Source organism: Podarcis cretensis (assembly GCF_951804945.1).
Source record: "Podarcis cretensis genome assembly, chromosome: 17".
NCBI lineage: Eukaryota > Metazoa > Chordata > Lepidosauria > Squamata > Lacertidae > Podarcis > Podarcis cretensis.
The window spans coordinates 34,235,977-34,262,980 of record NC_137187.1 but is presented as its reverse complement, the minus strand read 5'-3'; the positions used below and the strand labels follow the sequence as shown (position 1 = coordinate 34,262,980).

At 43.5% G+C, this 27,004-nt stretch overlaps 1 protein-coding gene and 1 long non-coding RNA gene across 6 annotated transcripts; both read left to right on the top strand.

Moving 5' to 3' along the window:
- Positions 1 to 63: 63 nt before the first annotated feature.
- LOC307206158 lies at positions 64 to 10,597 on the top strand. Of its 5 annotated transcripts, none has more exons than XR_013834288.1 (4): positions 64 to 118; positions 1,270 to 1,417; positions 4,511 to 4,561; positions 10,424 to 10,597. It is a non-coding gene; the product is annotated as an uncharacterized lncRNA (long non-coding RNA). The 5 variants fall into 5 exon arrangements; XR_013834289.1 differs by lacking the exon at positions 10,424 to 10,597 and adding an exon at positions 7,296 to 7,635; XR_013834290.1 differs by lacking the exon at positions 10,424 to 10,597 and adding an exon at positions 6,333 to 7,266.
- A 5,526-nt stretch (positions 10,598 to 16,123) lies between these two features.
- CALR (calreticulin) lies at positions 16,124 to 26,059 on the top strand. The gene is made up of 9 exons (XM_079959618.1): positions 16,124 to 16,311; positions 18,902 to 19,003; positions 19,334 to 19,537; positions 19,996 to 20,090; positions 20,892 to 21,101; positions 21,439 to 21,552; positions 22,644 to 22,787; positions 23,610 to 23,702; positions 24,919 to 26,059. Exons 1-9 carry the CDS (start codon positions 16,224 to 16,226, stop codon positions 25,117 to 25,119), a joined length of 1,251 nt encoding a protein of 416 aa, XP_079815744.1. The 5' UTR covers positions 16,124 to 16,223; the 3' UTR covers positions 25,120 to 26,059.
- The last annotated feature ends 945 nt before the right edge of the window (positions 26,060 to 27,004 follow it).

The following is a 27,004-nucleotide window of genomic DNA, read 5'->3' as shown; positions in this document are numbered from 1 at the left end:
GACGATCTGAGCATAAAGTTTTTGACGTTTATGTGCTAGAGAGCCTCCATGGTGATATTACCGTAAAATTAAATTGTCCGAGGTGGGAAGACAGCATATTCCAGCTCCTCATCCGCAGGTAGAAGAACAAGTGTAATTACACAGGAGTTTAATTTTTTTTTTTTTGGGGGGGGGTGAATAACAGTTTTCAGTGCTTTGAAATTCAACTGCCCCCCAGCCGCCTTGTCACAACAGCAGTTGGTTTGTTTGTTTCATAAAATTTTATCCACCGCTTGATTGCAAAAAAACAAACAAAATCAAAAGCGGTTTACAAAAGGATGAAACAATAAAATGGGGGGGGGGGTTTGAATTCACAACCTTACTTTAAAACATAAAAAAGTTAAGATACTAAAACGGGTTGAGATTACCTCAGCTTTCCTAGCATCCGAGTAGGCTTGCCTAAACTGGAATGATTTTTGGCAGGTGGGAAAAGAGTAGTACAGTGAAAACACCTACTCTCAACATGCAGGGAGTTCCAAAGTGCAGTCTTCCTCCCCACCCTGAAATGCTTGCATCTTTTAAAGGCAGGGTTCCTAAATAACTTGCAACAGGGAAAGTTGGAACAGCTGAAAGGTCACAGTGGTAAGGAGGGCCTCACCGGTTGGATTTCTTTCATGAGCCATGTTTCAAAGACAAGGAAGTGTTGGTTAAAGTTTCCCTTTACAGGCATATTTTATTCCCTCACACCCCACAACGTATGAAGCTGTGTCCCTCCAGATGTTGCTGCACTGCAACCCATAGTATTTAACCATTGTCCATAGTGGCCAGGGCTGATTTGACTTGGAGTCCAACCACGGCACGTGGCTGTTCTGTTCGCAGGTTTAGAAGAGCGACACAAGCTTGGTGTAGCTTGGTCAAACGGAGAAGATGACAAACCGGTTTCTATCTACAGTTCCCAGGTTCTTTGGGGAAAACCCTAAATTTATGCTTTAAATGTATGTTGTGGCAGTGACTGGCTAAGGGTTTATCCTTTCCTGCTTTGAAGGCTGTGCAGAAATTCTATAGACACTTTTCTCCCAGGTGGAGCAAAGATAGCTGCATCTGCCAAACTTCTGAAAGGAAAAGGCACCATTTTGGCTGAAATGGAACACTATCTGTAATACCAAAGTAAAGAAACACTCTTATTGGCATTTGCAGCCTGTTAGAAAACAGCTTTTCATCTCTTAGGATATACGAATGCCAATAACAAAAAAAAGCTTTTTCTAAAGCTTTTTCTTCCTCCCTCCCCAGCTATTTAACATCTCTACAATTGCAACAAAACATGTCCCTCTACAACCACAGCAGGCACTGCAAGCATCCAAAAGGCCAAAGGTGCACTCCTCCATTGCCTCCCAAGACAGACGACAACAATATAACAGCCACTAGCCAGCGGCGAATGGTGGGCAAAATAACTCTTATGGTTAGCCAGTATATCAGTGCAAGCAAAAAACAGAGGCCCTAACCCTCCTCTGCTGTATTTAAAATTTCATGTTCAGGAATCCAGCCACAACCAGGAGTGAGTGATTTGTCCAGATCTTTTGTTTTTATCCCCCTTGAAGAAACAGCTCAGTGGGTACCATCTTTCTGTATGGCAAAATAGGTGAGCAGTAGGTTTCAACATGCTTGGTTATAGCGCCACCTACTGATACTCTGAGAAACGGGTGTAGCAGCTCATTATTTTTGTATGTGCATATACTTAAAATTCAAGTGCTAGTTTCTTAACCTAGCTTAAAATAAGGTCAGATTTTATTGATTTGCGGTGGGTATAAAGGACGGTGTGGCTGTACAAGACCTGCCATATTACACACCTATACTGTGAAGAAATAAATACTTTGTAGTATAGGTAAAGGTAAAAGGACCCCTGACAGGTCCAATCATGGACGACTCTGGGGTTGTGGTGCTCATCTTGCTTTATTGGCTGAGGGAGCTGGCGTACAGCTTCCGGGTCATGTGGCCAGCATGACTAAGCCGCTTCTGGCCAACCAGAGCAGCGCACGGAAACGCCGTTTACCTTCCCGCCAGAGTGGTACCTATTTATCTACTTGCACTTTGACGTGCTTTCGAACTGCTAGGTGGGCAGGAGCAGGGACCGAGCAACGGTAGTGCACCCTGTTGTGGGGATTCGAACCGCCAACCTTCTGATCGGCAAGTCCTAGGCTCTGTGGTTTAACCCACAGCACCACCACTTAATTTACATGGGGGTTTATGTTTTAGGGATAGTGTGTAAAGCAAAAAATGTGTATAGTCAAAACACATTAGGTTTGATGGCAATTGCCATTGTCAAAGTTTTTTCTCCTGGACGCCTGTCCCCTTTCCGCCCTCCTTTTATTTTTATTTTTTATGTTTTTGCCAAGCACGTAAACCTGAAAGCATGTAAGTTAAATGCACATAAGTTGTGAGTTACCTGTATAGCTAATCTACTAGGGCAGCTGACCAACTAGAGCTCTGCAGTCTTAGCAAGTTGTCAGAATTGCAGTAAGCAAACACTAGCTGATGACCCACGGAAGTGTTGGCTATAGCGCTCTGTGAATGTGGAGACATGGAGCACTCACCCTTGGTAATAATAAATCCATGAAGGCAACTGGCAGCACTTTGATGGGTGCGGTGCATTTTGTGAGATGAATGTGCACTCATTTGTCTTTTTTTTTTAGAAGTAATATTTATTACTTTTCCAACAATTTAAACACTACAAAAAAAGAACAATACAATACAATACAAAAACACTACATAACACTAACATATTAAACTAACAAAACAAAACAAAAACAGTTTAAAACACATCAAATAATTTCAATATCTTATCTTTCATTCACTTATTTCCACGACCTTCTCACACCTCCCTTTTTGTATTCCACTTCTGTTAATTGTTTCAGCAATTCCTTTCCATCTTCCTCTGTTTTCTATCCTATAATTATCTTAACACATTCTAACCTTATTTTTTCCTTTAATACTCTATTAATCTGTTTATACTTAATTCCTTATAACATTTCTACTAAAGCCATATAACTTCATTCCAACATTTTTCTAACATTCATTAATTTTACAATATTTCCGTAAATAATCTTTAAACTTTTTCCAGTCTTCTTCCACTGACTCTTCTCCCTGGTCTCGGATTCTGCCCGTCATTTCTGCCAATTCCATATAGTCCATCAACTTCATCTGCCATTCTTCCCGGGTGGGTAAATCTTGTGTCTTCCAATACTTCGCAATGAGTATTCTTGCTGCTGTTGTTGCATACATAAAAAAAGTTCTATCCTTCTTTGACACCAATTGGCCGACCATGCCCAGGAGAAAGGCCTCTGGTTTCTTCTGAAAGGTATATTTGCATACCTTTTTCATTTCATTATAAATCATCTCCCAGAATGTCTTAATCCTTGGGCATGTCCACCAAAGGTGAAAGAATGTACCTTCAATCTCATTACATTTCCAACATTTATTATCGGGCAATGGTAAATTTTTGCAAGCTTGACTGGTGTCATGTACCACCTATAAATCATTTTCATTAAGTTTTCTCTTAGGGTATTACATGCCGTGAATTTCATACCTGTGGTCCATAGCTGTTCCCAGTCAGCCATTATTATGTTATGTCCAACATCTTGTGCCCATTTAATCATATCAGATTTCACCATTTCATCCTGCGTGTTCCATTTCAACAGCAAGTTATACATTCTTGACAAATTCTTGATTCCAATTTTGATTTTTCCACCTGGAAACCAACTTTTTTGTCCAAATTGTATGCCTCCATTATTTGATAATAATGGAGCCAATCTCGCACTTTATTTTTCAATTTTTCAAAACTCTGCAATTTTATTCTGTCTCCATCTTGTTCCAAAATTTCCCAATATTTTGGCCATTTGGCCTCCATATTGAGTTTTTTCTGTGCCTTCGCTTCCGTTGGTGGGGTTTTCTTTTCTAACAAACCATCTTGGGGTTTTCTTTTCTAACAAATCCTTATATCTTATCCAAACATTAAACAATGCTTTTCTAACAATATGATTTTTAAAAGCTTTGTGTGCTTTTACTTTATCATACCACAAATATGCATGCCAGCCAAAAGCATTATTGAAACCTTCAAATGTGCATTCATTTGTCAGCTGTCACCATGCAGATGAGCCAACCACCCCAGAACAGTCCCACAAGTGAGTGATGGTTTCAACAGTGCAAAAAGAAAGTGGCTTCTCTCTTCATACCTCTTGCCTTTCGCAAAATGTCCCTAGTCTAATAAATAATAATAATAAGTCCATTTCCTTTATGGCAACTCAAATCGACTTACAATATTGTAAGCAAAAAAAACCAAAGTAAGTAAAACCAGCAATTATTTTTTTAATCTACATTATACAAAAAGGCCATAGATATGTAAAAGCCAAAGGCCCAATTAAAAAGAAATGGTTTTGCCTGGCGCCTAAAGATATGTAATGATGGTGCCAGATGCGCCATTCCAAAAGTGGACAGCCACCACTGAAAAAGCCCATTCCCTGGTTGCACCCTCTAGACCTTCAGTGGAAGAGAGCACGTGAGGAAAGGCCTCAGATTATGATCACAGGTATATGGTTCCATATGGTTCTTTATATTGAACGTGTTTTCAAAGCTGTGTCTGATGAGATTTGTGGCTTAGTGAGTATTCAGACAGAGTAAGTCCCCTATTTCCTAGAGACTAGGAAGTAATGTCAAGCTACATACCTGTTTCTTCAGAGGGAGTGTAAGTCTTATCAAGTCTACCTTCCATTGGAGCAGGGATGGGGAACCTGTGTCCCTCCAAATATTGTTAGACTTTCAACTCACATCAGCCCTGGTCATCTTGGCCAGTGGTTAGGGATTTGAAGGGCCACAGGCTCCCCATTCCTGCCTTTTTGAGAGCTTGTGCTAGCTATGATGTAGCCCCATATGACTTCTCTTGAGGCTACTTTTTAAAAAAATAAACAACAAATAGAATCACTAGACACCCAGGACAGGAATTATGCAGAAGAGAGAACATCAGCAAGGACAGCAGGCTAGGTAAAGATGAGAAGCTGCACTTGCTGAAATGCCCTCCTGTATACATTTGGGTATACAGGGACGCAGGTTAAACCACAGAGCCTAGGGCTTGCCGATCAGAAGGTCGGCAGTTCAAATCCCCGCAACGGGGTGAGGTTGATAAATAGTTACTGCTCTGGCGGGAAGGTAAACGGATTTTCCGTGCGCTGCTCTGGCTTCGTCAGAAGTGGCGTCGTCATGCTGGCCACATGACCTGGAAGCTGTACACTGGCTCCCTCGGCCAGTAAAGTGAGATGAGCGCTGCAACCCCAGAGTCATCTGCGACTGGACCCAACAGTCAGGGATCCCTTTACCTTTTATACATTTGGTAAAAGTACAGGAGACATAGTCTCTGTATAGGGTTACCAGGGATGCCAACTACGATGATTTTTTCAGGGTGAAGTCTGAGGGATTTTGGAAGCATACCTTATGTTCCCACAGTCTTCAGAGACTGTTCATAATGAAGCAATTATGGTAACTTTGTTCCCCAAAGTTAGAAGGCAGACTGTTGGGTACAGAAACTACCTGGGCTTCACATAATATGAAAGTCACTTGAATTACAAGGGCTTGCCCGTAGGGGACTTATGTAGACATTGGGTGTGCTTATATGGCATACCTGATGCCTTAACTTCACGTGCCAGAAAGCCTTAGGTACACCCTGGTCCCTGTCCTGTACATGTAGATAAGGACATCAGCATAACCAGCAGTCTCTCTGCAAGGCAGCCCTGATAGCCCAAGCAATCTAAGTTGTCTGTCTGGGGCAGCAGCAATATTTATAGGGGGATAATACTGCAAAGGGACCTGGGGCATACCTATCAGATTTTGCACTACAGCCATTTGAGATGATACACTACACATCTACAGAATGGTCTGTTCTAGCCTTCTTAATGTGTCACAATCTTCCCTGCATTAAGGCCTCCTCATTTCTCTCCTTATCTTTCGCTGTCGCTCTTTTGGTTTATAAAGTCTTTCCCCTTTGGTCTTCAGAGCACCATCAGCCATACTTGACTACTTTAAAGAATATTTCATTTTAAACACCAGCACCTCTAGTTCAGCTCCTTCTGTTCTTTTAGGTCCTGATTCCATATCCAACAGGACCCCCTCCCCAAAGTGTTGTGATGTATCAGTCCAGTGCAGGAGTGTGTTGATTTATTGATTTAAAACATTACTTATTGAAAACATTCATATGACATCCTTCATCATATTAGATCCCAGGGTGATGTACAAAACACGAAAAAGCAATATGCCATCCCTGATCATCATTGCATTGTGCTGCATTCCACATTGTTTTTGCTTTCCAGTCGTAGGATGACCTGGGCACTTTCAGTGGCTGTGAGAAAGGAGACACTTAGTACAGCTTCTCATGCAGGGAAGTGAAGAAAGCTGCACAGGCTTAAACTGCCACTTCTGGTGAATCCGTACTGGCTCTCTCTCCTTCCTCCTCACCCCATCATAATGCCTCATCATCAATCCAGATCATTCCTGAGATTTCTGCCTCTTCATTCTGTTTTCTACAGAACTATTAAAGGCATAGGAGTGCTGTCTTTTGGGGCACCTGCTGAGAGTTTAGGATTGCCACATAAAAACAAACAAACTAGCCCAGTTCTTATAATCTTTAACAGAAGCCACTTGCAGGCTTCACTAGGTGAAGCTTTTCTCAGCATTATGATCACCAAGTTATATATTAAACTGAGTTATGTATCAGGAAATGTTTTGTCTGCTGTTGAACACACAGAGCATAAGGAAGCTGCCAATTCGGTTGTTATCAGACAGTAAGCATCCCAAGACAGATACTTTCCTTTTCTCTGGTGTACAAGTCTTGGTACTGGGGTAGGAGAGCTGGGGGGGGGGAATCACATCTGGCAACCAATGTGCCCCTTTAATTTCAGATAATACATGAGTAGACAAGTCTAAAAAGCCCAGTACACAAATTTTTCACAGACCTCTAGCTGCTATGGTGGCTCCTTTACCAGAAGTAATGTATGTATTTGTTTATTTTACTTGAGTCTGACCAAACTAAGCCTCCTTGAAGAGACTTGCAGGATCTGATTGAAGGTTATAGCAACTAGTCTAGTATCCTGTTAACTCGATGCCTATGGGAAGCCCGCAAGTAAGATAGGAAGGCAATAACCTTCCTCTCTTAGCAGCTGGTATTCAGAGGCAACCTCTGAGCTAGAGATAGCAGTCTCTGATAATCTTATCCTTCACGATTTCCTTCGTTGTTTTAAGGCTCTAATTTCTAATTTCTACATAAACTTACACAGGCTGTGATTGTATCCACACCCACCTGGGGAGCAAGTATATTTGAATTACGCAGGCTTACTTTGAATAAATATGCACCGAATTGGCCTGTATGGCTCACAACCCTGGTCTATTAATTTCACCTCAAGCAAAGAGTATGATGTGTTGCACAAGACTGTGGTTAATCAAATCCAGTGGAAGAACATCAGCAACGTCTGTTCTGGCACGGTGTTTAGGGTGTGCCTAACTTAGGGGTGATCTGTGTTAGCAGCACATCCAATCCATGCAGTACACACAGACGGAGTGCCTCAGCACCCAATCATCTCCAGCCACTCCATGTGATTTGCACCATATGCACAGCTGGGTTCCTGCCCTAAATACAGCAAGTATTCCAGAAACAGGGACGTGGGTTTTCTCGAGATGCTACCTGCCTATCCAGTTTCCAACTACTACAGGCTGTAGAAAGAACAGTCTGAGGCATCTAAAGAAACTGGCGTGGCTGCAGAAGAATAAGAAACATGTAGATGAGCTGAGATTTTAGAAGGGCCCGTATAAGAAATGGAATAAAGGAGAAGTCATGAAGAAAGAGTATATATGAGTATATATGAGTAGCCAACAATTGCAGTGAGAAGGTCAGGCAGGTCAAAGGACATACAACACATCCAATTCCTGCTCAGCTTGCTACTATACCATTGTCAGACCCCCCAAGTGTCCCTGATTTCCAGGGACAGTCTCGAATTTACAGAAGCTATCCCAGTTTCTGATTTGATCCCAGAATGTCCCACTTTTCCTTGGGGCGTCCCCATTTTCATCGGAGAAATGTTGGAGGGTATGCGTTGTAACTAGGCGCAAACTACACCCACCGAAAGGGTGGTGTCTCAGGATACTTACCATAAGAGACAATGGCCTATGCTTCATCTCAGAAAACCAGGTCCTCACTCCACATGCACCCACACCATTTTGGGTATGCACTCTGAATTTGGAGCAATTGGCAGCCAATCAGAATATAAACCCCTGCCTGCAGCAGACTCAGGTAGGGGGTGCCCCACATGGTGCGACACCCAGCCTCACACACCTCTCATGTGGGAGAGTTTTAGCTCAGGAAGGGGTCTCCCAGAATGGGGCAGCACAGTAGAAGTGTGCATGGTACTTTGAAGAGCACTCAGACCGGGGCTGGTTCAAGAAATTTTGCTGCCTGAGGCAAAGGAGAAGATGGTGCCCTCCTCCAACACACATACAGAAGCCGATTGGCCTATTAGTTGAGTCGTACTTCAATACTGATGAAAGGACAGTATCCTTCACTGCACTTGAGGGCAGCAGGCTAGTGTAGGGGGTACAGGGAGGCCTTGTGGCACTCATAGTTCTGTCTATTCCCCACTGCTCAGCATCTGCCACCTAAGGCACCTACCTGACTGCCTCATCATAGGGCCGGCCCTGAACCGAAGTCCTAACACACTTGGAGCAAAATAATGAGCCAGCTCTCAGTTCATGCCTGCTTCCAGTGTGATATAAATGCATGATGAAATCTCCATTTTTTGTCTAAATTTAGGGGGGGGGGAAGCAGCCAAGATGTCTGAAGAACTGCCATATCCTGTGTCTAACCACATATTCAGTTTGGGTTTTAGTGGCTTAACAGTTTCTGGACTAAGTATCCACAGGAATTGCATGAAGAACCCTTGCTCTGCTAATGCTTGTTATGAAATGCAGCAGAAATGTATTCATTGAAAGTAGTTGTATACTATTTTATAGTATTTATATACAGTGGTACCTCGGGTTAAGTACTTAATTCGTTCCGGAGGTCCGTACTTAACCTGAAACTGTTCTTAACCTGAAGCACCACTTTAGCTAATGGGGCCTCCTGCTGCTGCCGCTCTGTTGGAGCACGATTTCTGTTCTCATCCTGAAGCAAAGTTCTTAACCTGAAGCACTATTTCTGGGTTAGCGGAGTCCGTAACCTGAAGCGTATGTAACCTGAAGCGTATGTAACCCGAGGTGCCACTGTACTGTGTGCAGTATTTATGGGATATATGGGGCATTCGGGGAGGAGGAGTATCTCTGGTGGATGACATGTTGTGCTCCTTAGCTCTCTGCACTCAGCTCTCACCTGTGGCTCCTAGAAGCTGTCAGCATGCAACAGCGGCCACACCCTGGGAATGGCTTTGACTCAAACCCTTGGATAGCTTGGATATAGAGCAGGGTCTTCCCAGCCTCCCATAGATTTTATTGAAACCTTTTGCCATACAATACAATAAAAAAACCAAGCTAATCTAAATGGGGGGGGGGGGGGAGAAATAGCGAAGAAAATACAGGGTCCTTCCATTATTACAGAACGTTGTCTACTGACAATCACTAAAGAAAACCCAAGTTAGTATGCTCGTGATAAATGACGAAATATACTTATCCGAACAGGCTTTTAAAAATAGTCAGGTGGCAACTCATTTTTTCAGAGGGACTGTTTATTCTGATGGGAGGGAAAGAGAGCAATACATTTGCTCTACTCCCTGACTGGCTCAAACCCTTGGTGAGCTAGGGATTTCCTCTGCATTCAAAGACAGGCTCCAGTGAATTGAATGTTTCTGCATGTGCTGTAGAGGGGAATGAGAGGGCAGGTGGGGTTTGTCAATCTGGGAAGGAAGCCCATCTAGGAGAAGGAAAACTGATCCTAAACATCTGCTGCCACACATCTGTGGGAAAGACTCTGGGAATAAACCCTAAGGAAAAGTCCAGACCTTTCAGAACATCTTTGGGAGAAGAAAAGGCTAAGGGGTAAACTTTACACAAATCCAGGCTGGAGTCCCTAAGACGGTTGGATGGTGAGTTGTACGCTTCCCTCTGGCAACCCCTGCAACCAAGCTGGTGTGAAACATATTGCTCTGATTTCCTTAGGACTACATCCGTGAGGCCAAGAGGGGGGGGGGGTCTCTGCAGCCACATTAGGTGTTGTGATTCTCCAGCAATTTTACTTCAACCCCAGAGGCGCACTCCCATTTTCTATTGAGACAGACTGATGCCAATAAAACAATATTATACAGTATTGCTCATATAGAAGTGAAATTCCATAAAATGTATCACCATAATTAGCACTGTTAAGTTGTGGGTGAACATATCAGACAACACAGCGATTCTTCAAACAGTTCTTGTTTATTCACAGGCCAGAACAGAACAGAACTGAAGGGTTCAGCCAGCCTGCTTATATAGAGCTCCACTACAACGCAACTGTAACCACTTTCTGTAACTATACAATCACTGAACGTTACTTTCAATCCCTTATTTGCATATGTGGACCTGAGTGAAAACTACCTACAGTATCCCCCTGCTGGCACCAATAAAAACTATACATTAAAAACGGAAAAGACAAACAACTGTCTGCCTTGAAGCTTCTCCGCTCCCCTTGGGGCAAGTGGGTTTGTCTGAAGCCCCTGTTGTGGAGTTTGGGGTAGTATAATTGTGTTTTCATTTCGTATTTTGTTGTTGTGAACCTCCCTGTGCTCTTTGGATGAAGGGTGATGCACAAATCTAATTAATAAAATTGAAATTGCTCATCTCTGTTGAAGGGGGTATTGCACAAAAAAAGGCCTTCTCATAAATAGGTGTTTTGTGCCATTTCAGCTGGGGTCAAATTACCATGGTCTCCCGCCCCATAAACCATTTGTGAGATAACTTTTGCCTCATATGTTTTTGTGGGTGGATAAATCAGATTGCCTTTTGTTTCCCATTTTTCAGTCCTGTCACCTTTATCAAAAGCCCCTGAGAGAAATTTCTGGAGCATTGGAATTCTGTGTAATCAGTAGGCTGCAGATGATATACAGCTCTGTGTTTTATTTTCAACTAATACAAGGGCAGCAGCAGTGTGCTCTGAACCAGTGTTTGTCTGGGGGCCTAGTGAATTGGGCAAAGGTTGAATCCAGATAAGATGAAGCAGATGGAGGAGAGCCAATGGCTTTGGGGAAAATAGACATTTTGAGAGCCTTGCAGTGCAGTCATAGCATCTACTCAGATATGAAGCCCCACATGGAGCTCACTCCCAGGTAAAGTATGCATAGAATTGCAGGCTTAGTTTTGGAAATGCAGAATATAATTGGGACATAAAATTCTAGTAGTGGCATACATTACTCCACGCAGCCCTGAAAGACTAGATCACCAGGATCCTGGATCTAGCACTATTCCTGAAATCCAAAGTAGTGTCTTCAGCCAAGAATGCTTTTTTCAGTCATGTCTGATATGGTGGGTGGGCCTCTTATGGAAAACACAGACCTGGTTGCCTTTATACATGCGCGTGCAACCTCAGATACAGACTACTGCAATGTGATCTAATGTTGCTTTTGAAGGCTGCTCTGAAGATTCAAGCAGTTCTAACTCTAACCCAGATCCCTTTTTTGGCAGGCGGAGGGGGGGGGAGGGGGAGGGGAGAATAACATATTCAAGTGGTTCTGTAGCAATTGCATTAATTACCTGTTACCTTCTAGGTACAATTCAAGGTGCTGTTTTCATCTCCAACACTTTGAAGATACAGAGACTATGAGTATGCTGCATATATTTCAGATGCAATAATGCACACAGTTAATTGGGTGTAAGCCTGTTAACTCAGTGTGATCCACATTTATTTATTATTTTACAAAAAACTATATACCATTTCTAGAAAAAAAACCTGAAAGTGGTTTACAAAAAAAGATAAAACAATCAAATTCTCACTAAAAATGTACAATCATAATTTAGCTGTTAGAAAGTACCTCTCCCCATATGGCCCCACACTCCCCCATTAAACTTTGCAGGAGAGGATGCTGTGTTAATAATAATAATAATAATAATAATAATAATAATAATAATAATAATAATTTATTACTTATTACTTATACGCGGCCCATCTGGCTGGGTTTCCCCAGCCACTCCTGCCCATTTGGAAACAGCTTGTGATATAGAGCAGGGTCTTCCCTGCCTCCCATAGATTTTATTGAATTTTTTTGCCATACAATACAATAAAAAACCAAGCTAATCTAAATAAAGTGGGGAGGGGGGAGAAAGAGCAAAGAAAATACAGGGTCCTTCCATCATTACAGAACACTGTCTACTGATAACCACCAAAGAAAACACAAGTTAGTATGCTTGTGAGAAATGGCAAAATATACTTTTGTGAACAGGCTTTTAAAAACAGTCAGGTGGCAACTAATTTTTCAGAGGGCCTATATATTCTGATGGGAAGGAAAGCCAGCAATACAGTTGCTCTACTCTCTGACTGACTCCTGTGTCAGTTAAGACACAGGCAATAAGCTGTTGTGGGGACTACATGCCCTTTTTGGCCATGCCCACTGCTGGTGTATGCCCTCCTCTCTGCAGAGGTTGGAAGGTGCCAATACAATCATTGGCATAGCTGTCAACTTTTCCCTTTTCTTGCGAGGAATCCTATTCAGAATAAGGGGATTTCCCTTTAAAAAAGGGAAACATTGACAGCTATGGTCCTTGGTCCTGAAAAGGTCTTCAAGGAGAATAATAGCAGTAGAGCATGGGTAGGAAAACTAAGGCCCGGGGGCTGGATCTGGCCCAATCGTCTTCTAAATCCGGCCCGTGGACAGTCCCAGAATCAGCGTGTTTTTACATGAGTAGAATGTGTGCTTTTATTTAAAATGCATCTCTGGGTTATTTGTGGGGCATAGAAATTCATTCATTTTTTAATTTCCAAAATATAGTCCGGCCCCCCACAAGGTCTGAGGGACAGTGGACTTGCCCCCTGCTTTAAAGTTTGCTGACCCCTGCAGTAGAGGCTTGGGTAGAACTCTTGTCCTTTCTATACACACCAATGGCTTGCTCGCATAAGTGCAGGAGCGAGCGTTTAAGAGCTTTTTGTCTGTCTCCCCTGAGTCTGGAGCACCCATGCCAACCCGGCCAAGTCCTAGGTAAGCCCCTGGTTGAGGTGCATAGATAGGAGGGCTTCCTGCTGCCTGTTTGGTTCTGATGGGATCAAAGAAGCAGGGGGTTGTTTGACATATAACCTTTGGCTCTGCTTATCTGAGGGACGCAGGTGGCGCTGTGAGTTAAACTACAGAGCCTAGGACTTGCCGATCAGAAGGTTGGCGGTTTGAATCCCTGTGACGGGGTGAGCTCCCGTTGCTCGGTCCCTGCTCCTGCCAACCTAGCAGTTCGAAAGTACGTCAAAGTGCAAGTAGATAAATAGGTACCGCTCCAGAAGGTAAACGGCATTTCCGTGCGCTGCTCTGGTTCACCAAAAGCGGCTTAGTCATGCTGGCCACATGACCCGGAAGCTGTACACCAGCTCCCTCGGCCAATAAAGCGAGATGAGCGCCGCAATCCCAGAGTTGGCCATGACTGGACCTAATGGTCAGGGGTCTCTTTACCTTTATCTGAGGAGAGGTAGCTGAGCTGCGTAATAAGAAGGCCTACCTGGGATTGCTGACTGCAATCGAGAAAGTCTGAAGAGAAGCTCTGAGGGCTGCTGTGAGTTCCCAGTTGCCTATGGCTATGACAGAGCGTGGCGCAATTGTCTGTGCTACATGCAGGCTTTCCCCAATATAATAATTTGATTCCAGTAAAGCTGTCTTTTCCTGCTTGTGCAACTGTCTCTCATATATCCTACCGAAGCCCTTATGATTATAACAATTGTTATATTAGTCCTGCAGCCTATATCATTATTAGCCTCTTCTGCCCCAACCATGCTGCCTTTGTTTTCTGTTCATTTGTGGTTGCTATTTTTTTAGTCCAGGTTGTGTCTCTATGCTTTATGCCAGGGGTCAGCAAACTTTCAGCAGGGGGCCAGTCTACTGTCCCTCAGACCTTGTGGGGGGACGGACTATATTTTGAAAAAATAATAATGAACGAATTCCTATGCCCCACAAATAACCCAGAGATGCATTTTAAATAAAAGGACACATTCTACTCCTGTAAAAACATGCTGATTCCCAGATCCTCCAAGGGCCGGATTTAGAAGGCTATTAGGCCGGATCCAACCCCTAGGCCTTAGTTTGCGTACCCATGATCTAAATTGTACTGGCAGATAATATTATTATTATTATTATTATTATTATTATTAATAATAATAATAATAATATCTTTATTGTCATTGCCCCCTCTCAGGGACAACGAAATTTACTTGGCTGCTCCATCCACCCAGGTAGGGCACTCCACACAAAATCAGAACAACTATAAAAGCACTAATTAAAACAATGCAATATAATACAGCAAGGAAGATTAGATGACTTTCAAAGTCCAGGTTTCCCATTCAGGACCGAGATCGCTCTGGAGAAGAAGCTGTTCTTGAGATGGCTCGTTCTCGTCTTCATCGTCCTGTATCTCCGTCCCGATGGCAGGAGCTCGAAGAGACAGTGACCAGGATGCAATGGATCTTTTACTATGTCCTGTGCCTTCCTATGGCACCTTGTGGCATAAATCTGCTCTAAGGTGGAAAGTGGGCAGCCAACAATGCTCTCTGCTGCCTTAACAACTCTGCACAACCCCATCCTGTTCTGGTTAGTACAGCTTCCGTACCACACACATAAGCCATAAGTGAGCACACTCTCAATGGCACAGTGATAGAAGGCAAGCAGCAGTTTCTGCGGAAGATGGTTTTTCCTTAAGATTCTCAAAAAGTACAGTCTCTGCTGCGCCTTCTTCACAAGCCCTCTAGTTAGATGGCGAATACTGTAATTGGAAAGGAACCTGGATCTACAGTACTCAAAACAGGTGCCTACCCCCCCCACCCTCCCCCAAATTGCTGGGGATGGAAGAGCAACAGTTGCTTCCACACCTGGCAGCACCATAAGAACACACCTGGAAGATTAAAGGTAAAGGTACCCCTGCCCGTACGGGCCAGTCTTGACAGACTCTGGGGTTGTGCGCCCATCTCACTTAAGAGGCCAGGGGCCAGCGCTGTCCGGAGACACTTCCGGGTCACGTGGCCAGTGTGACATCGCTGCTCTGGCGAGCCAGAGCCGCACACGGAAACGCCGTTTACCTTCCCGCTGGTAAGCGGTCCCTATTTATCTACTTGCACCCGGAGGTGCTTTCGAACTGCTAGGTTGGCAGGCGCTGGGACCGAGCAGCGGGAGCGCACCCTGCCGCAGGGATTCGAACCGCCGACCTTTCGATCGGCAAGTCCTAGGCGCTGAGGCTTTAACCCACAGCGCCACCTGCGTCCACACCTGGCAGCACCATAAGAACACACCTGGAAGATTAACACATTTCTTAAAGCTTAAGTTTTCCTGGAGTACAGTGCACTTCATCAGATGCCTCATGAGATGTTGTCATGCCTAATAGAAATATCTTGGGGACGGAGGCGGGGTTGTAAACCTGCTCAGTGAGGAAGCCCACCAAGTGACCTTATACTAGATCATCTGCATGGGCCTTATAGATTCATATAGTCTGCTGATCCCTGATTTAGATAGTGCCTGGCTAGACAGCACAAGGCTGATTCAGCTGTTCACTGTGCCTCCTTGGTGTGCTTGTTAGTGCTGGGAACACATTCTGCATATGGCTATTCCAGTTAACGCGTTGGCTTGGGAGGCGATGCGGTGGGCGTGGGAAAGATTGCCGTGAACTGGCCCTTTAAAACCCCGCTGGGCTCACGTGGGGCTGTTGCGAAAAAAAAGGAAAAGAGATCGGGTGACGCACCCACGGCGGAGGGGAGGGGGCGGCTCCCCCCGAACGCGTGGTCGTGCCTCATTGGCCGGGACCGGCGGCCAATGAGAAGCAGCCATCTGGGACGCCAACGTTCGGGGGTGCCGCCCAGCCCGCCGCTCTGCCGGTGGACCAATAGCAGCGCCGGCCGGGGCCGGATGGAGCAATCGGAGCGCGGCGTGGGCGGGCGTTCGGAGGAGAGCCCTTTAAAAGGGCACCGAAAGCTCCTCGCCGGCCGCAGTTGCTCTGTCGTCGGTGTCCGTCACCCAAGCTTTTGCTCTTCTTGAAAGGGCCTCCTCGCGGGGAAATAAAATCTAAACAGGGAGATGGTTCCCTTCTTCGCCTTCTGCACTCTGCTGGCTCTTGCGTCGGCCGGGCCTGCCCAGTACTTCAGGGAGGAGTTCGGGGACGGAGGTGAGGGTCGCTGCTGGCTGGGGGGCCGGGTTGGAGGCTCCCGGGGGCCGGGTGGGCTTCCCTTGGGCCGCGGGGGTTCGGGCCTCGCTTAGGGCTGTGCCGCCTCAGGAGGGGCTTAGAGGCGGCGGGGGGGGGCCCGCGTCGATGTAATTGCTCCCCCCGCCATCTTAGGAGGCTCTCTCCCCCCCCCCCCAATTACCAAATGTCGTATGACAGGATCGCGATATTCGCCTTTCCTTGCAGCCCTTCTGGTATTTCCACGCGATGCGGCCTCGTGAGGGCGGACGGGGTCGGCGGTATTCCCCTGTTGGGGTTGGAGGATGGGCTGTGGGGTGGAGGTCCCTCTGCGGCTTAAGCCAGCAAAGGCCCGAGGCACGACTGGGAGCGGGCCGGGTTTGGGGGTTGGGGGGGCGGGCGAGCGCTGCAGCTGTCAGAACCAGGAGGAAGAAAGCGTCCCTTAAGGGCTGGTGTAGGGAGTGAGAAGGGGCTTGCTTGCTTCCTTGGGAGCTCCAGGATCCTGTCACAGGAAGGGCAGGATGTGGAGAGGAACGTATGGCTGCTCCCCCCCCCCAAGTAAAAATGGGCAATTAACAAGCCTTGCACCTTAAGAGGGGGAGCTTGATGCGTTCATTCTGACACACTCCTTCCCATTTTTTCAGCCTGCCAATACTCTTCTCATTTCACAGGAGCAGCTTCCTATGCTGCCTTTGAGCTGATGTTTATAAGAGCCTTGCTTGAGAGAAGCTAGCAGATGTGATGGAACCTGCTATAACCCCCCCCCCAACACACACACACATATATATACATTGGGGAGGATGCCACCTTAACTGCATGTGTGATGAGGACATAGGTCTTGTTGTGTCTAGTCTAGACCTGGGATACGATAGGGAGTTGGTAATTAAGCCATAATCAGCAGGGGCCATGGGGATATAGAACATGGACTAAATAGATCGCTGTGGGGATGTCTCTAGAACACACAGACCGCCCATTGCTGGAGTATCGAAAATGACAGGTGCATCCTGGTGTGGAGAATTGAAAAGCAGTGTAGACACTGCCAGCTGGTTTTTCTCTTAAAAACTCTACAGAAATATGGTGGTTTTCGTGTGGTTACGTGCATGGCTATAAGGATAGAAAGGGGTGTTGGTGCAAGATGGGAGTGAAAGCTGCTTAGCTTGTTTTAGCACCTCAAGACTAGTTTTTGGTATACCACTGCTGCAGGAGTGAAGTATTGTCCAGTAGAGCCTTTTGATAATACTAGCTGAGGCCCAGCTGCTGTGGAGTGTCTGACATAAGTCTTCTCTTGTTCCTCTTTGTAGAGATTTAAGCTGCAATCTTCATCCATTTAACTTGGAGTAAACCATGTTTAACACATTGGCATATGATTTTGACACGTGTAGGATTGTGTGTTAATCATTTCATTTGTGGACCTGAACACTTTTAATTACACATTTTTAAAATTATTTTTCATAGCAAAGCTGTTTCATTTGAAAGCCATGCAGTTGCAGTGCCGTGTCTTAAATGGGACCAGTACCCCAAAAGTGAAGATGCTAATACTGCTTTTTTGTTATAGCATATTATTTGTAGGCATTTTATGGTGGATAGAAATTGGATAGACCATTTGCGTCTGCAGTGATCAGGCAAAGCACGTCCTTATTCTCTGCTGAAATTGTTGCTAGGATTTTGCAGGTTAAGACAAGTGTTTTATCTTAACAAATTCTAGTTCAAGTTCATGTTAACTAACACATGATCAGAATTTGCTCACTAATCATTTTTTGCATTCCACCCTTTTAATGAGCTATGGGTCAAATTCATGTTGCCAACTTGATCTTCCACAACCTTGTGAAGTAGATCTGGCTGGGAGGAAAGATCAAGGGAACCCACAAAAACAAGACCATTTAGTAAATCACAATTCACTAACTTGGTGCATGCCTGCTGGGGAATTGTGCTCCCAAAATACCGGGTGTGAGCCAGATTGGCAAGAGTTGCAGTAGCCAACGGGAAGTCATCTAATAACAAGTAAAGCAGAATCAGCATACAGATCTCATATGCATCACAGCATTGAAAAGGGGTTGGGATGTTGACCACATAGATTTATACAACCCATTGTATGCTAAATCACTTCAAGCAAAGTAGATGTTGTGTTGGGCATTTGTCCTGAGACTGTCTTGTCCTGGGACTGCCATTACATGTCATGGCCAAGAGCAAGGTTTTGGACCCAACTCATACCTGTAGTCATCATACCAGATAGTCCATTATTGTATCCATTTTGGCTTGCTTCAAGTTGAGTGGTAAGTTGATTTTAAAAGAATCAAGGTGGGGCCTGAACTTTTGCAACCAAAACTGACTGATTTTGACTGACGTTTTGCTTCCTTGTACAGAGTCACTGCAACATTGCAAAAACGTAAGCTTGTTGCAAAAATTATTTTTGTAACTGAACAGAAAAAAAATGTTTGTGCCACATGTTGCATTTGAATGGTTTTATTTGCCCTCTGTGGTCTTGGGAGCATTTGTAGCCCAGTGTTAACCAAATGTATGTGGTGAATCATTGTAGCTCTTTAGTTTCAAAATTTGTTCCTTTCGTTCCTTTTAGATGCCTGGACAAACCGTTGGGTAGAATCAAAGCACAAGTCTGACTATGGGAAATTCAAGCTTACTGCTGGCAAATTCTATGGAGATGCCGAGAAAGACAAAGGTAAGGAGATGTTCTGGAGGACTGTGTTCTCCTAATTCAGTCACAATGGAGTCCTAAATCTGAAGGTGATGATTGCAGTGTTGCACAGGATCAGGCTTGCCTTATTAAATGGTAGAATATCAGGCCATCCCTGAGTTTTCACTTGCCACAACTTTTGTAGACAGACTTGTAAACATTGGATTATTCTTCCACTTCTGGTCCCCCAGGTAATAAAAAACTTGAGAGGGTTTTTGTGAGGGTATTGTATGATCAGATTTGCACACTATTGTCGTCTATAATAATGATATCCCTGTTTCTTATATACACCTTGACTGTGTTTCATCTTCCCAGGACTTCAGACAAGTCAGGATGCTCGTTTCTATGCACTCTCTGCTACCTTTGATCGCTTCAGCAACAAGGATAAGACCATGGTGGTTCAGTTCACAGTGAAACATGAACAAAACATTGACTGTGGAGGTGGCTATGTGAAACTCTTTCCCTCAACCCTGAACCAAGAGGACATGCATGGAGATTCTGAGTACAACATCATGTTTGGTGAGTGTGCTTGCTTGAAATACATACTTGTCTGGGCAGTTGCTAATCTGTAAGGCTGTAGGAGGGGGTCAACAAGAGCCCATGCAGCAAATTGAGGGTTGATGCTCCTTCCCTTGGGCCTCCTCCATGTATGCTAGTAAATGGGCATGATGGTGTTTGGTTTTTAGAGGGCAGGGGGTATAGCCTTGCATGGTGCTAGGCAGGCATTGGAAACCATTCTACAACACTTACATTGGTCTGCTTTTGGAATGGCACTTAATTTGAGAAATATTGTTTGTTATTAAGGAATGATTAAGCTATGCAGTAGTGAACTCCTGAGTATTTTCTGTATTCTTGTAAGTGGGCATTGTGGTGTTAGTCTGAGACTGAATTGAATGCTTGCTGCCCCCTTTTGATCATCTGGGTGTGGGCCTCCATTTTAATTGTTATGAATCCTATGCTCTTTGTCTCCAATACAGGTCCTGATATCTGTGGTCCAGGTACCAAGAAAGTTCATGTGATCTTCAACTACAAAGGCAAAAATGTCTTAATCAATAAGGACATCCGTTGTAAAGTGAGTGTCTGGAGACCTAACTGAGCAAAGTCCTTTTGAAATTCTGATCCTAGAAAGAAAGCAGTATGGATAAAAATGGATACAATTGATATTAAATTAAATCAAACCAGATATTAGGTTTTATTCTCAAGTTATTACTGAACTGCACACAATGAGATCACTGGCCGTTATTTTCAATGAAGCTACTCTGCATAGGCCTACCATTGGGTAGAATTTTATAAATACTGTACGAAATTTCTTATTAATTTAACATGTTAGTGCTCTGTAACATATATATATATATATAGATAGATAGATATATGTCTTTTGTCTAAATTAATACTTTTGTTCATTTATCAGATGCAACTATTTACTTTCTAACATTCATTTTTTATATCATTAAAATACTATTCTGAATCTACCCAGAAATTTCAGCCTTGCCTCAAACAATTGTGGGCATTTAATTGTTTGGAAATAGGAGAATTGTCCAGTGTGCAGGTTTTGATATTTAATTGTTGTTCACAGTAGAGGCTCTATGGGAATAAGGCACTCCTCATAGGTAAAAAATGAAAGCATGGAAAATGTATTCATTTTGCAAACTAAGCAAAGCCTAGTTCTAAAAATGAAGCTGTGTAAATAATACTCTGTTTAATTGTAAATTAACATGGTCTAGTAGTCAGACTTGTGCCATAGTTTAGGAAATGTATGCAGTATCAGTGGGAAGCTTGACTTAAATCTGCCTTTTTTTTCTTGCTGAAAAGCATTCCACCCTAGGCTAAAGGGAATCTGTTATCCTCAGTTTTAAGCTGTTTCCTTTGACAGGATGACGAGTTTACACATCTTTATACCCTCATCGTGCGGCCTGATAACACATATGAAGTAAAGATTGACAACAACAAAGTGGAGTCTGGCAGCTTGGAGGATGACTGGGATTTCCTGCCTCCCAAGAAAATTAAGGATCCAGAGGCAAAGAAACCAGATGACTGGGATGAAAGAGCAAAGATAGATGATCCTGAAGACACAAAACCAGAGGTTAGTGTGTACTAGTGGCGGTATAGCACCAACAATGTACACAGCACTTAAGAGCAATGTAAACAGAGGCACCAGACTTGAAACCAGAGTTTCAACTGTGGGGTAGACAATAAGAGGGAGCTGGGGAAATGGTTACGTTCTTTGTGAGTGGGTGAGAAGAAATTGTGACATTGTAGTTTCAACTGATGGCTGTGCAGAATCATAGAATTGTAGAGTTGGAAAGGGACCCTGAGGGTCATCTAGCCCAACCCCTTGCAATGCAGGAAGGCAATACTGATCTTGATTGGGTGAGAAGGTTGCCTAATACCCGTCCCCCCCCCCCCCAACTTGTTTTCAGGACTGGGATAAGCCAGAACATATTCCTGATCCTGATGCCAAGAAGCCTGAGGACTGGGATGAAGAGATGGATGGCGAGTGGGAACCACCAGTAATCCAAAATCCAGAATATAAGGTAAATAGTGGCTAAGGCTGCAGTGTTGGATGTTTTCATTTTTAAAGCCACACCACCAAACTCCTCACTTAAGTGCCTCTAATTAATTGAGTAATAGACTTCTAAAAGAAAGCAGTCTGAGAAGAGGCACCCCCTTGTCCCTTACACAGATGAATGCCTCTTCTAAAGTGATCTCCACCATGATTAATTAGCCTTTAATCAAAATGTCATTTTAGTCCTCTGGAATCTTAAATCTTTATAGGGTGATGGTTCTAACAGTTGCCCTTGAAACACCTCTTAATGCAAAGAGGGTTTGTTAAAACCATCACACTTAGTTATCATACTGGAGTTAGACTTCAAGCTCTTGGTCTAAGATGGCCTTGCTATATATAAAATTTCAGTGTTATCTTTGTTTTTCTGGGTAGGTAGTTTTACACGTGTTGAAAACAAGAAGTATATTGGTTAATGGTATGATCCAGGTGAAAAAAGATCAAATTGAACCTTGGATGTTTTGAACAAGGCAGGAATATGAACATACCGTACTTTTCTGTGTATAACACACTCCTTATTTTGGGGACTAAAAATTAAGAAAATGGGGGGAGGTTGCCCAGAGTTGTTGAGCTTTTTTGGGAGGAAATCTCTCAGCTGCCTTACCAATGCTAACACACACGTGTCACAACATCCTCCTAAGGTCTGTCCCCAATTGCCACAGTGACACCCAATCAACTACCCGTTGCATCAGATACCAATAACACACTGCAGACAATCTCCGGTTTGCGGCATCAACCAATCCCACATTCCCCCATGCACAATCCATGTATAAAATGACCCCCTATTTTTTAGTAAAAAAACCCTAGTCTTATACACTGAAAAGTACGGTAATTGGTGTCCTTTTTTAAAACTCCACCAGAGCCTTATGTGGAATGTACACATACATGTATAAGAAGATTGAATTAAAACTGGAATTAATGCAAACCATTCATTTTTTATTCTTTTGTCCCTTCCATGCTTAAGTTGTCAAATGTGCTGGCCACTAAGTATTGGAGATTTATTTTAAAACTGGCTCTATTAAAATTGGTTGTGGATTTCCTATGTTTTTTATATTTTTGCAGGGGGAGTGGAAACCTCGTCAGATAGACAACCCCAACTACAAAGGGAAATGGATTCATCCCGAGATAGATAATCCTGAGTACACTCCTGATCCTGACCTTTACTTCTTTGAAAACTTTGGTGTCATTGGCTTGGACTTGTGGCAGGTGAGTTCTTGATACAATATCCCACTTCTCCATGCTCAGTTCACAACAAACTACATAGAAGTTACCACATTAATATACCTGGCCAGAAGCTTACAATTAAAAAGTTCAGGTCAGATGTTAAGCATAGAAGAATGTTGTCTAAGGATGCAAGTTTGCATAGTTTCTTGTTTTTCCAATGCTTCCTTCCCCAACATCTGAATGTATTCTGGATTTATTGGTGGCATTCCTGACTTTCAGGATTGTTGTATATACTCCTGTTGTGTATGCTTTGATGAAATAGAAAACTATAAATAGAAAACATATTAACTTGATAAATTAGTTGCCACAGCAGCCAATTTTCTCAAGCATTCATTTAGTGGGGAAGCAGGATACAAATTATTGAAATAAGTAATATAAATGTTAATAGAAGTCGTGAGCAGTCTCAAATCTAAGGCAGTTTTGTGTCCAAACAGACACCAAATTATAGGAATACCATAACTATGATGTAGTAATAAAAGAGAACGTATAAACAATCTTTATCCAAGACTGTAATAGTTATGCTATTAAGGTGGTCTTGATTCAAAATGTGGTATCAAAAGCAGCAGCTGCCATTGGCAATTTTGTGATGTCTTATTCTGTGTTCAGCTGCAAGATTTGAGAGAAAAGTAGAGTGTAAATACTTAAATGAATCTGGAGCGGTTGGTGGAGAACTTATGGCTGATTTAAAGACCTACTTACAGTGTGATTGGAAGTGATGCTGAAATGTTTCATTGCTTTATAAGCTGTCAGAAACCTAAAGAGTTATGTAGAAACATTGGAGCTCATTGTTGTTGTTTGCTACAGGTCAAGTCTGGCACCATTTTTGACAACTTCCTGATTACTGATGATGAGAAATTTGCTGAAGAAGTTGGCAATGAAACCTGGGGTGCCACTAAGGTGAGAAGTCATTTTTCTTGATCTTTATGGCCAGGGTCATCACCACATCTTGTTTTACCTAGGTTCTGTAAAGTGCTTTAAATGAATAATCCATCTCCACTTCAAATGAGCAAGTTCCAGATTCTGAACTTTAGAAACTGCTATGGACTATGTTAAAATGTTGAGGGTGACTTTTGGCCTCCATCTCATTCCTTCTATGATATATCGTCCAAAACCGGTTTGAAGTCCATATTGTGATACTGGTTTCATAATTTTTGACCTTGCAAAATATCACGAATCCTGGTGTGTGTTGCAAAAATCACAATGTGGGAAAAACCATGAAGCCAACCAATGCTTCTCTGAATTCCTGCAGCCTGTATTTGCTCTGCTGGCTCAGCTCTCCCCTGCCTCAAACAGGGAGCAGTGAATCATAAAAGCAGGTGCTGGCAAAAATGATACAGGAAAAACCATGAAGCCAGCCAATGTTGCTTCATCCTTATACTGATATACCACAATGTTTGTAATGTCACAACATTTAGCTGGTGATTTGGCACAATATTCAAAACCAAATATTACCCAGCCCTATTGGGGGACGGGTCTCTTTCAACTGATTCTATCAAATTTGTTTTCAACTGCTTTTATCTTGCTGCTCCTTACTTTTTATCATTATGTTCTTAATACTTCATGAATTAGCCTTGGAAGTATAGTATGCTGAAGGGTGGGATATAGAAAGCTAAGTTAGTTGGTGGATCAGAGCCCAAGGCTCAGGCTTCTCTTTAATAGCCAGATGCCTTGTCAAACACAGTGGGTAAAGTATGGAAGTGATGGCCTTCCCCCGTTCATATGCGAGCAACTCCACACTTACATGGAGAGGCTGCATTCTGAGGCACTGCATCTGTCAATGGGATGTGCATAAGCCTGCCCTGTTCTGCCCCCTTGCCAATTGTGCACAAATGGGAAGTCGTCAGTCTAAATATGGAAGTTTGACTTTTGCTTACTATCTGTTGTTGTATTTGTGCATCTATCTGCCCTCCATGAGTTTTTAAGTATGGAATGAAGAAACGCTCAAAGCTTGTAGCAATTGCCTAACTTCTGTAAGTTATATTTTCTATGATATGTCTTCGCTGAGAGATGAGAGCAGCTGCATGGTTTTCAAGCCTTTAGCACCATACTACTGAGTCCTACTTAACATGATAAGCCCTATTCAAGAACATATATCCCTTTAAATTGTCACTAGGATGCTGAGAAGAAAATGAAAGAGCAGCAGGATGAGGAGCAACGAAAGAAGCAGGAGGAAGAAGACAAGAAGAAGAAAGAAGAGGAGGGAGACGATGAGCCGGAGGGTGAAGATAATGAGGAGGATGAAGAGGATGAGGAGGAAGAGGAAGAAAAGGATGAGGAGGAAGAAACAGATGGCCCACTGAAGGATGAGCTGTGATTAGGGGTGGTTAGGTGTGCTTGTTGGCTGAGCCTCGCCCTGGGCCTGTACCATGCAGTCTGCTTGGTTGAACCCAACAAAGGAGAGGGGAATAACAGTAATGTCTCTATGAGACAAAAGAACTTTTTTTTTATTGGTGTGTTTGTTTGTCTTAACCCTCTTCCAAAATGTCATCAGTTATTCATTCATGTGTGTAGAGGGAGAACTAGAACCTGCGTCCTAAGGTGGCTAACTGTAGGAACATAACCCTTTGAAATGGGCATGGTGCCATTGACCATCTTTCTTTTTTTTCTTTTTAAAGAATATGGCCACTTTTTCACTAAAGTTTGACTCCAGTCACCCTCCAGAAATGGATGTCCATAAAGCAGAACTCCCCTGTATTGCCTGCCCTTTTGCTTATCCTTTTAAGATACTTGAAGCTCCAAATGGTGGTTTCATACTTAAAAGGGGTGGGATACCTGGGAATAGAATATTAGATGGCTTCCAGGAAAACAAAATTGAGACAACCAGTATTGTATGATGTGTAAGACAACGGATGTCGACATCCTGTCGTGTTCTAAGAGTAGTAACGGTCACTTTTGCTGCTGTGCCCATTAGACAAATCAGGTGCTTTTTAAAAAAGCACAAAGTGCAATGGGCAAAGCAAACTATTACTTTTAACCCAATTTGGATGGCACCCTTAGCTTTTAGATATTTCATATGACAGTCTTGTGTGTGTCAGGGTGTGGTGGTGGTCATTGCAGAGCTTCAGCTGGAGGATCACTAGTGGTGGGGGTGATAAATTTCTGCTTTAGATGTGTCCGGGCAGAGAGCTAGGAACTGAAGAGCCTATGGAGGCAGAGACTAACACAAGGAGTCATCTCACTTGTTCACACTTGAATGTATGGAAGATTGAAGAAAATTTCTATTAAATTAAACTTCATGTCTGGCCCATAAACAATTTGTTGTGTTGTACTGTGTTTGGATGATCGTTGTACTCTGAGCAACTATGTGCTCCATAGCAAAGCAAGGGCACTTGCCAAAAAGTGGTTTAAGAGTATATAAAATTCTACTCTTGAAAGAGAATATAGGATAGTAGAAAATAAATGATAGCATGGCTACTCTCTAGTTGACTCTTACATGAAGTTATCATCCCATCCTATGGAAAGCTGCTTGGCCTGTCCCTTGTCAATGAGGAATTGAGTTACTTTCTAGCACAAGGTTTTCCTTTTAGGAGAATCACTTGAGTATTCAGCCTTGCTTTGGTGAAGTTCCCCCATATGGAAGGAAAGCTATGGTCTGTCCTTGTCAAGTGTCTGGGCTCCCATTCAGGACAAAATTCTAGACCTGATTCCACAGTCTGAAATCAACATACAGTACTTGCTAGCATTTAGAGCCATTCTTTCACCTGGCATGCAAATGTAACGGCTGCCTTTAATACCCTACAGAGAGGCAAAGTCAGTAGCTGATGCTGTACTGCACAAGGACCTTGATTCGCCTGGGGAAAATGCCGAATCGCAAATATACCCATAATTAAGAAGGGTGGCATGGAGGCGATGGGGAACTAGCACCAGTCGTGCATTGTACAGTCGCCCTGTCAATATTTACAGGCTGGAGGCGCCTACTCGGAAGTAAACCCGTGTCTTCCCATGGGAAAATCGTACCGCGTCACTTCCGCTTTGTTCCTTAACATTGGATGCCCAGAAAAGAAATCCCCATCGAAAGCGACCCCCAATTTAAATCACCCCCTCCTCCCACGGCGTTACTCGCTCGCGCAGAAGGCGCGCGAAACGGAAATCCCCGAAACGAGCCGGAAGCCGGGAAACGTGCGTGCGTGCGCGCGAGCTTTCTAGCCTTCCTGACTCTATGGTTAAGGAACGCCTCGGCCTGTCTTCCTTGGCCCCTG